Source organism: Etheostoma cragini, chromosome 13 (assembly GCF_013103735.1).
Source record: "Etheostoma cragini isolate CJK2018 chromosome 13, CSU_Ecrag_1.0, whole genome shotgun sequence".
NCBI classification, from domain to species: domain Eukaryota; kingdom Metazoa; phylum Chordata; class Actinopteri; order Perciformes; family Percidae; genus Etheostoma; species Etheostoma cragini.
The window spans coordinates 7,264,982-7,276,097 of NC_048419.1; the positions used below are offsets into that span (position 1 = coordinate 7,264,982).

The following is an 11,116-nucleotide window of genomic DNA, read 5'->3' on the forward strand; positions in this document are numbered from 1 at the left end:
ACTCCGTCAGTATTCCCAAACTCCTGTTTTTTTTAGCGGTGATTTTCGTTGCTTCCTTCAGCTTCTTTTGAAACAAAAAATTTCTTCTGGCTGCGGCGAGTAGCCGACGTGCTGTTGTGGCCCCCGCTGAAAATTACGTCATCACGCGTTGCTATAGTGACCAGCCACGCTGAGGCTTTACTCAATCTGCAATGGAAAACGGAAGTATAATGGGCCGAGGCGAGCCGAGGCGGGGCGAGCCGAGGCAAGCTGTTACCAGCAGTGGAAAAACGCCATAAGTGCATTCCTAAATACTTGTATTCAGAGACAACCATTAGTCTGTGTCTTGAAATGGAAATGTCTTTCTCTGCGTCTATGTGGGAGCCTTTGGTAATGTACATACAAACTGTTTTGGAAACATTCAGTTGCAAACAACAGTGGTTAAGCCAGGATGTAACCTTCACTAGCACATGTGTTAGCTTGATTGCAACCTCTTCAGTAGTCTTACCATGAGTAAAAATAACTGTATCATCAGCATACATTAAAATATCACACTTTCCACAAACGTTGGGTAGATCATTAATATATATGCTAAAAAGGGTTGGGCCAAGTATGGATCCCTGCGGGACCCCGGTGGAAAGACCAAGTGGGTTAGATTTATGGGTACCAATTTTGACATGTTTAGAGCGGAGTGAGAGATAAGATTTGATAAGATTGACCAAGCTTGAAGAGAAATTAAAATTCAGTAAATTATACAATAGGACGTTATGATTAATTGTCTCAAATGCTTTCTTTAAGTCAAGGAACACAGCCCCAACAACCCCGCCTTTATCCAGTGATGCCTTAACTTTTTCTATGAAGTAACATGTAGCTGTTTCAGTCGAGTAGTTGGCCCTGAATCCAAATTGCATTGGATGCAGTGGAAAAAAGCTATTGTTGAGATGGTGGATGATTTGTTTGTTAATCGGTTTTTCAGATACCTTGGATACTGCAGGTACAACACTGATGGGCTGTTGGAAGTCAGTAGCTGGTCACCACCTTTGAATACAGGGGCCACAACAGCAGGCTGCCATGAATCTGGAAACCATCCTTGGGCCAGTGAAGTATTGATTATATGTGTTAGTGGGGTAACTATTGAAGAGCTGATCTCTTTCAGCATAAGTGTATCCATACCATAGACATCCTTAGCCCTTGAGGGTTTGAGAGATTTAACTGTTTTTATAACCTCATCCTCTTATACTGAACTTAGTGTTAGTGCTGGCTGTGTAGTATTAGCTGTATACGGATTGTTTTGTTGTATTGCAAAACTTTGGGCGATAGTGTCTACTGACTCAACAAAGTATTGATTAAAGGCCTTTGCCACATTGGTTGGACACTTCAAGATTGTGTCATTTGCTTTTAGTACAATTGGCTTAGTTATACTAATGTTTTGACCGGTTCATTTTTGAATCTGTTTCCATATGGCTTTTGAGTTATCTCTTGAATTTTTAATAATTATGGTGAAAAAGTCCGCCTTTGCTTTTCTCATTACACTAGTTACTTTGTTTCTTAGCCTAACGAAGTTATGCCTATTCTGGGACATCTTTGACTTTATGGGTATTTTTAAAGCATTGTCCCGCTCCTTCATAAATTTTAGGACTCATTCACCCAGGGAAGACCCTGTTTCTTGTTTTTATATTTAATTCTAATAGAAAGCTAATTAACTGTAGATTGCAATTTTTCCGTAAACATTTGACTGGTCATTTCTAAATCATTTTCAGGAAGTAGCTCATCCCAATTTATGTTTTTTATGGATGCTTTGAAGTCCTCTTGTTTGTTTTTCGGGATACAAAAAATTCCTTATTGCCAGTGTTTGTAAACCGCCTGCAAGTGAGTTTTCTTGATATAAGCACCATATTATGATCTGATAGCCCAGTTATCATATTGAATGATTTTGTGATCCTTTCTGGTTTGTTACTAAATATAAGGTTGATTTGGGTACTGGTGCTATTTGTTATGCGTGTTGGACCTTTAACCAATTGGACCAGATTAAAACCATCAGTAATTTGCTTGAGCTTCATTCTTGAGGATTTATCTTCCCAGTTTAAATTGAAGTCACCCATTATGATTATTTCTTTCTTAAAATCAAGTTGACATAATACCGTCTTGAGTTTTTTATAGAAGCTGATGTTTGAGGAAGGTGATCGGTAAATGACTACAAGGGTGTAGGACAACTGAGGCGAAAGAATCATATTCAAGGCTACACATTCTAGATCACATGGATTTTGCAATTGAATCTCATTGCAACGGATGGTGTTTCTTACATATATCATAACTCCAACCCCTTTTGCATCAGTTCGGTCCCTTCGGTAAATATCATAACCCGGAACTATTAGAGCAGCGGATGAAGAGTTATCATGATAGTTATCATTCTAGTAATATATGATTTATTTGATCACTTTTGGATTTTAAGCTCCGTATGTTTTGGTGGCCGCCAAATATGGCCTTTTGGTTTTGCTTTCGGATCCCAGATAATCCTTGAGTTGTTTACAGTTGGAAAGACTTTCCACTTCCGGTTCTTACGGATGGCTCTGTTTACTTCCCCACGCTTGTTTTTCTTGTACACGTGTTTGTCTGATGAATTCAAGCAGTGTTTGTCACTTGTGACACTGTGTGTCCAACACACAGTGTTGGACACTGGATGTTCTCAAGAGCGTATGGTCACTGCCGGTGTTACTCGTGGGAAGCGCTGGAGATGCAACGTTACTCGTTGCAGCAAATCTACCCGGTGCTGGTGTTTCTGCCGCTGGTGAGTTAAACAGTGGATGATCCTCCATTGAGATCCGGACGGCTGTCATGTCCTCCGGTGTGTTCAGATGGCCAGAATTGGAGTGCTGGAAGAGGGTAGCGTTGAATTTGACGACGTCCACACCAGAAGAGGTCTCCTGTGGTGTGGATGGCTTTCCCTGTGGCGGGGTTAGCTGCAGACGCCCGCCAGGACTGGCCTCCTCAGGGTGCATCAAGCTGTCAATAGGACGTTGCTGAGTACTCTCTGGATCCTCCATGTGTCTCGGGGAGAGTACATATTGGAAAAGGTAAGTTTGCTGTGTGAATTTGGGGCATGAGTAGTCTCTAATAATACTACATATCTTGTTTATTTGTTTATACAGATAAATGGCTCAGTGGTAGAGCGGTTGCCTGCCAATCGGAAGGTTGGTGGTTCGATCCCCGCCCCTGCAGTCATTGTCGAAGTGTCCTTGGGCAAGACACTGAACCCCGAGTTGCCCCCGGTGCTGCGCATCGGAGTGTGAATGTGTGTGAATGTTTATCTGATGAGCAGGTGGCACCTTGTATGGCAGCCCCCGGCCACAGTGTATGAATGTGTGTGAATGGTGAATGTTTCCTGTAGATGTTAAAGCGCTTTGAGCAGTTGTTAAGACTGGAAAAGCGCTATACAAATACAGCACATTTACAAATACCGTGAGCAATTAGTTCTTAATTGTTGCGAATAATGTTTGCATATTTGTTGTTGAGAGATTGTTTAAGCAGATTGATGTTTGTCGGGTATATATATAGTAACAGAGCGACTACCACACCTGACCTCCATGTTTTTACACAGCCATGTAGTTCTAGGTTGATTTCTCACCTTTCTTAGAACCATTGAGACCCCACGAGGGGAGATCTTGCATGGATCCCCTGTCCGAGAGGGATTGACAGTCATGTTTAGCTTCTTCCATTTTCTAATGATTGCTCCAACAATGGACCTTTTTTCACCAAGCTGCTTGGCAATTTCCCTGTAGCCCTTTCCAGCCTTGTGGAGGTGTACAATTTTGTCTCTAGTGTCTTTGGACAGCTCTTTGGTCTTGGCCACACACCTGTCTTTGTGAAGCTAACAACCTCAAACAGATGCATCTAGTTTAGGATAATAAATGGAGTGGAGTTAGACATTTTGAAGGCAGACTAGCAGGTCTTTGAGGGTCAGAATTGTAGCTGATAGACGATAGAAGTTCCAATACTTATTCTCAGCTGCATCATACAAATAAATAGTTAACAAATCATACATTGTGATTTCTTTTTTTTTTTTTTTTTTAGATTATGTCTGTCATCACAGTAGACGATAATAAATAATAATAATACATTTTATTTATAATGCCCTTCACATTTCCAAAAAGAAATCTCAAAGTGCTACATTTGTAGGGCGTTAAAAACATTTTCCAGAATATAATAAAAAAAACAAGCAATAATAACACACCATAAACTAAATTTAAAACAATGACTGTTTAAAAGGCCTTTTGAAATAAGAGTGTCTTTAGGCTCTTCTTAGGGTTTCTGGGAGGGCGTTCCACAGCCGTGGGCGACTGACAATTTCAGACCCCTCCATGATTTCTAAGTGGGAGAACTTACAAAATAGCAGGGTGTTCAAATACTTATTTTCCTCACTGTATATACTATGTGTATATATGTATATATATTTATATATGTATATACAGGACAAAACTTCTCATTCAATGCGTTTACTTTATTTTCATGAATATTTACATTGTAGATTATCACTGAAGGCATCAAAACTATGAATGAACATACATGGGATTATGTACTAAAACATATCTTATAGTCTAGTTTCTTCAAAGTAGCCACCTTTTGCTCTGATTACTGCTTTTCACACTCTTGGCATTCTCTTGATGAGCTTCCAGAGGTCGTCACCTGAAATGGTTTCCCAACAGTCTTGAAGGAGTTCCCAGAGATGCTCAGCACTTGTTGGCCCTTTTGCCTTCACTCTGCGGTCCAGCACTCCCCAAACCATCTCGATTGGGTTCAGGTCCGGTGACTACGGAGGTGCAGCACTCCATCACTCTCCTTCTTGGTCAAATAGCCCTTATAAACGCAAACTGGATGGGATGTTGCATGTCACTGCAGGATTTCCACTCGTCTAATGTCCATTCCTTGTGTTTCTCGGGCCCAAACAAATCTCTTCTGCTTGTTGCCTGTCTTTAGCAGTGGTTTCCTAGCTGCAGTTTGACCATGAAGACCTTATTGGCGCAGTCTCCTCTTAACAGTTTTTCTAGAGATGTGTCTGCTGCTATAACTCTGTGTAGTATTCATCTGGTCTCTAATCTGAGCTGTTGTTAACTTGTGATTTCTGAGGCTGGTGACTCAGATAAACTTATCCTCAGCAGCAGAGGTGACTCTTGGTCTTCCTTTCCTAGGGCAGTCCTCATGCGAGCCAGTTTTGTTGTAGCACTTGATGGTTTTTGTAACTGCACTTGGGGATACATTCAAAGTTTTCACAATCTTCCGGACTGACAGACCGTCATTTCTTAAAGTAATGATGGCCACTCGTTTCTCTTAACTTAGCTGAGTGGTTCTTGCCAAATGAATTCTAACAGTTGTCCAATAGGGCTGTTGGCTGTCATCCTAACTTCTTCAAAATACAACTTATGGTCCCAACTCCATTAGTAAGGCAAGAAATTCCACAAATTAACCATGACAAGGCCCACCTGTGAAGTGAAAACCATTTCAGGTGACTACCATTGAGAGAACACTAAGGGTTTGCAGCACTATCAAAAAGCAAAGGGTGGCTACATTAAAGAAACTAGAATATAAGACATTTTTTCAGTTATTTCACTCTTTTTTGTTAAGTACATAATTCCACGTGTTCATTCATAGTTTTGATGCCTTCAGTGATAATAGATAGTTAGTAAATGGTCATGAAAGTAAAGAAAACGCATTGAATGAGAAGGTGTGTCCAAACATTTGGCCTGTACTGTATATATGTGTGTACACACTGTATGAATGTGTATATACTGTATGTTAGTGTATATACTGTATGTATGTGTATACTGTATGTATGTATGTTTGTATGTGTATGTATGTATGTATGTATATATATATATGTTTATACATATATATATGTTTATTTATATATATATATATATAAATATATATATATATGTTTATATATATGTTTATATATATATATATATATATATATAGATAGAGAGAGAGAGAGAGAGAGAGAGAGAGAGAGTGTTTCAGAAGTGAAATTATTTTTTATTTGTTGGCCACAACGGCAAGCCACAATTGTTCTGACTGTTCCAGCACTTTGCATTGTGGCGAAGTAGACTTGTCCAAGCATGGATGTTTGTCCGAGGCTAGTCTATATACTTTGCGTTACACTTCCGGTATTGCTCCGGTGCTGCAAGAAATTGCCCCGGATGCATGTGTTTTCCGTTTCCTTCTGCTTTCTTTGTGTTGGAATTTTAAAGTTTGGTGGGTTTATGAGGACTATTGTTGACTGCTCCTCAGATCTCTGCATGGTAATTTGAGACAGCTAGCTAGACTGTGTCTCCAATCTGAGTTTTCTCTCGCAGCAGCTGTGTTTGGAATCGTCCATAATGATTCTGATTGGGTTAAAGAAATGCCATTAAAAACAGAGTATGTTTTTCTTCCATACCTGAATGCTATGTGGAGTAGCCAGACTCTCCTTCAGCGCGCTTTGGAGGAGGGTCTGGCAAAGCGTGACTAGTCTGAGGCATACTGGAGATTTCCTCTGAATCAGTAAAAGACATCTGTTTTTTTTTTGTTTTTTTGCATACTGCAGATTTTGATTTTGTTTGCACACGGCAAACTACAGTGGATGTAAAAAGTCTACACACACGTTAAAATGCCAGGTTTTTGTGATGTTAAAAAATTAGACACCAAAAGAAGATTAACGTTTTGGAATGGCACAGCCAGAGCCCAGACCTGAATCTAATTGAACATCTGTGGGTTGATCTTAACAGGGCTCTGCCTAGTTGATGTCCTCGCAATATGACAGATTTGGGCACTTTTGCAAAGAAGAATGGAGAAATATTGCCACTTCAAGATGTGCCATGCTAATAGATTCCTACCTAAAAAGACAGACTGCTGTAATAAAATCAAAAGGTGCATCAACAAAGTATTAGTTCAAGGGTGTGCACAATTATGCAACCATGTTATTGGACGTTTTCATTTTTTATTTTTCCCTTTCAAAGATTTCAGTGTGTTTATCAATTGAATTGTTCACATCATAGGTCACATTAACGGTGTGTTCTGACATGATTTATCTTTAAATTACAAAAAACATTTTAACAGGGGTGTGTAGACTTTTTATATTCACTGTACATGATATCTGGCCAAATACACTGGAATTACATACAGTTGTTGCTTTTTAATTAATTTAATTTCCCTACTACTAATTCATCACATTCTCTGTTTTTGTGCTATAGGACAGCCATCTGCTGGCCACTCATAACTAAGTGACCAAAGTTTTAATCCGCTTTATACATACGAGCCCTGGTGTTGGACATGGTGGCTGGTGGGAAATCTATATTACTCACAAAAAGTGAGTTTAAAAAAACTGAAAAGAGAAATATAGATTTGGCTTAGAGAAGTGTGCTGTTAAGTAATGTGTGCCAAATACACTGTAAATGTTGAAGTCTGCAAATTTAAAGTCACTTTTTACTGCCATTGTTAAGAATTGTAATCAGGCAAATGTCTGTTTCTCAGGTCCTAGAAGATAATGACTATGGCCGGGCGGTGGACTGGTGGGGTCTGGGTGTAGTTATGTATGAGATGATGTGCGGCCGTCTGCCTTTCTACAACCAAGACCATGAGCGTTTGTTTGAGCTCATCCTCATGGAGGAAATCCGCTTCCCCAGGAATCTGTCGCCCGAGGCCAAGTCCCTGTTGGCTGGCCTGCTCAAGAAAGACCCCAAACAAAGGTATTTGACCCAGATTGTTCCTCTCTGTGAATTATTTTGGATACAATAACTTAATCCTTACAGGATCTTTTTGGACTGACAGGTTGGGTGGAGGTCCTACTGATGCCAAAGAAGTAATGAGTCACAAATTTTTTATCATCATCAACTGGCAGGATGTGGTACAAAAGAAGGTAAGATAGTCTAACAAAGGAAGTGAAGCTGGGGTTTGCTTTTTAGTCACAAAAACAGGATGTCCTGAATGATTGCTTAGTTAGCCATATTATCTGTGATTTTAGACACTTTTATCAGGCTTTAATAATTATCACCTCCAATTTTTGCTCCCAGTCACATGTAGTGAAAAGTTAACCATGTTGCTGGAAATACAGAGCAGGTTAAATTCATCTCTAATACCTAGAATCAAAGGAAATACTATACAGATATATATATATATATATATATATATATATATATATATATATATAGACAGATAGATAGATATACATGTACATATCTATCTATATACTGTATATCTATCTATTTATACGTGTGTGTGTGTGTGTGTTTGCTATGTCAGTTTGTTTATTTTCTGAATCTAAATTTACCTTAAAACACACACATTTACCCACATTGTCTTTTCAATACTTGATCAGTATTGAGATAATTGTTATTGTTCTTTTGTGTCAAGTTGTCAACAGATGGAAGCAAAATTAAATGATTCACAAAAACGTAAAACAGACATAATGGACTTCTTATATAATTACTTATTCCAATAAAGAAAGCTTTACTATACTTCCAGACTTTTAATTACAGCGATAGTGGAAAGTTTCCAAGAAAACCCAATAAAGCTTGTCCACTGGTACACACAGTGTAATTAACATTAACAACACAGTAACCATATTGCGTTTAGCCATGTTTAGTTAAGTTTATGTTAATTAAACGTTCTCAAAAAGTTATCTCAGAGTCAGTAAGAAATGATGCAGCCCTGATCCCAGTGGATATGTTTAATGCTTCAGATATGCACAAAGTAAACAGGCAGTATGTGAACAATGCGGCTTGTGTCACAAACCTTTGTCCAAACCATTTAACCAATCTTCTCCCCCCGCGCCAGCTTACCCCATTGTTCAAACCACAAGTGACATCAGAGACAGACACCCGGTACTTTGATGATGAGTTCACAGCACAGACCATCACGCTCACTCCTCCAGATAAGTGTGGGTATCCCCTGACTGTACAGCGTCAATCAGTGTCAGTCCCTGATCCACCACTTTCCATGATCACGTTCTTGACTTAAAAGCGACGACTGATTTCTGCTTTCTTGTTCTTACAGATAACAGTCTGGACTGTGAGGACCCTGGCCAGCAAGCGCATTTCCCGCAGTTCTCCTACTCTGCTAGCATAAGAGAGTGATAGCACTCACAAATACACACACACACACACACACACACACACACACACACACACACAAACACATATCAAAACAAATGAGGCATGAACACCTTGGCCACATCCTTATAGCTATAAAATGATCACAGCATCAAAGTGCCTCAGCTAGCGGCCATATTGTTTTATAGAAGCCCCTTCGGTCAACACTACGGTTCAAAGCCTCCACATTCTGACTGTACTGTATCAAACTGGACTTCAGGACCTCACAAATTCATCAGCACAACTGAAAAACAACTGTTTGAAGCACCTTTGGATGGCCTTTAACTACTGCTGCTTCTCAATATAAAACGTGATAATTTTTAGCACTCTCTTTTCTTGGCCTTCATGAACAGTTTCTTTCATGATGTTTCCAAGTGCTCTTCATCAGAACTAGCTGTTACAACTGGTGATAGCCAGGTTTGTATATGAGAAAGTTGCGGGGCAGTTTGTTGGGTGTTTCTATTAGGTGTGTGTGGATCTTTTTATTTTATTTTATTTTTGAGAAAAAGGAGGGCATCAAGTCCAAACTGGATGTCATATGTTTATCAAGAGGTGTTGTATGTGTCTTAATACAACACTTGCCCAACATGAATTAACAGATTCATTGATAATTCATGATTATCAAAGTGTCTCCACGGGCAAAAGCTTTGAGCAGAAGATGAGGTGTTGGAGATAGAGGCTGTCCTTTAACTGTATGCAATGAAAACACATCACTTGTTTATTAGTTTGCTCTCATCTCAAACTTTGATCTTTAACAAATCTGTTAAGTGTGACACATCAATTAATGGAAATTGGGAATACCTTAATGCACAAGGTGTATGTTATTTTTTAAGAATTTTGTTCTATTTTTTTAAATCTTTTTTTATCAGCAAAATATACACCATGTGATTTAAGAGGACTAATAAGCACTTAGTAATTTAAAGCAAACCTCAATTTTCTCAGATGGACCATGTTTATAATGTAGCGTAAGGCTTCCTGGATTGGTGTCAGTGCTTATTGTTTTTTAACATCTCATGGATATGTGTATGTTGCACTGAGTATCAAAAATTGTGAAATACCAAAAGCTGGTATCAAATATCTGGTCAGATTTATAATCTTGTAACCTTCTGTGGTCAGATTTACATCAAACATTGGCCAGAGTTAGACTATTTAATTTCAACAAAGTTCTAGAGTGGATGCATGTGTTTCAACTAAATTTAACATTGGAGAATTTTTACTTTGGTTAAATAAGAAATAAAATGTAGAAACCCTCGAAGTAAGGTTTAAAAGGTATTGTATCTGTATTGAAACTCTGGTGTTTTATCAACACTACTATTTGGGAAAAAAGCACCAAACCGAATTCTAGCACTGTTGTTCATGTTCATATTCTTTATATTCATTCATCTTTTCTTAGCATTCAAAGCTACTTCTGTAATATTTCCAATGCACTTATACCTATGTTATAACATATATTAGTAGCCTTTCTATTACAGTAGTCTTTCCTCAGATCAAAATTCACCATTTTAAACTTTACCTGCTTGATACTTAAAAAGTTTGAAGTTGTGGATGAAAATCCACTTGTTTTAATGTTCTCCTGGCTAATGTGTATCTGTTATGTTTTTGTAATTGTGCTTACAATGTTCCAGTCTATAAACACCACTGCTGCTTTGAAGACTTGACTGTTCCATTAGATTTGATTAATCATAAATTAGCTGGAGAGCTAAGAAATCCTCTAGGAAGCTGTGAATATCATGAACATGGTCCATTGTGAGATTCTTTCATTTGAGTGCAATGGAGACTTGCAGGGATGTATTTTTTATTATTATTTTCAACTCTTCCCATCTATTGTAAAATGCACCCAACATTGTATTGGTGCAACGCTGTTGAGGCACTGTTAATAAATACAGAGCTTGTGCAGACAACCTGCTCAAATTCCCATTACACACAGAGTCTTCTATCACCACTGTTGTTTGAAAGAAAAAAATAAATCAATTTTTCCTGTTTTACTCCTCAACTTGCTGTTTTCCCATCATCCT

The 11,116-nt window shown here is 38.6% G+C and overlaps 2 protein-coding genes across 4 annotated transcripts in view; one reads left to right on the top strand and one right to left on the bottom strand.

Moving 5' to 3' along the window:
• The first annotated feature begins 7,115 nt into the window (after positions 1-7,115).
• On the top strand, positions 7,116-11,023 carry LOC117955462 (RAC-beta serine/threonine-protein kinase A-like). 2 transcript variants are annotated; one of them, XM_034889996.1, is made up of 6 exons: positions 7,116-7,321; positions 7,486-7,700; positions 7,783-7,870; positions 8,788-8,890; positions 9,007-9,093; positions 9,129-9,214. In XM_034889996.1, exons 2-5 carry the CDS (start codon positions 7,543-7,545, stop codon positions 9,084-9,086), a joined length of 429 nt encoding a protein of 142 aa, XP_034745887.1. In that variant the 5' UTR covers positions 7,116-7,321; positions 7,486-7,542; the 3' UTR covers positions 9,087-9,093; positions 9,129-9,214. The 2 variants fall into 2 exon arrangements, with proteins under 2 accessions (XP_034745887.1, XP_034745885.1); XM_034889994.1 differs by having other exon boundaries at positions 7,117-7,321; positions 9,007-11,023.
• Positions 10,912-11,116, bottom strand: part of LOC117955458 — a 15,971-nt gene continuing 15,766 nt past the window's right edge. For both annotated transcript variants that reach the window (XM_034889988.1, XM_034889987.1), the window contains one exon: positions 10,912-10,922. The gene's annotated coding sequence lies outside the window, so the exon portion shown is untranslated. The remainder of the gene's footprint in view (positions 10,923-11,116) is intronic.

Coding starts and splice junctions, on each gene's coding strand:
- LOC117955462 (XM_034889996.1), top strand. CDS start 7,543: ATGTATGAGATGATGTGCGGCCGTCTGCCTTTCTACAACCAAGACCAT. Junction 7,871..8,787: donor AGGATGTGGTACAAAAGAAG/GTAAGATAGTCT, acceptor CCCCCGCGCCAG/CTTACCCCATTGTTCAAACC. Junction 8,891..9,006: donor GCTCACTCCTCCAGATAAGT/GTGGGTATCCCC, acceptor TTGTTCTTACAG/ATAACAGTCTGGACTGTGAG.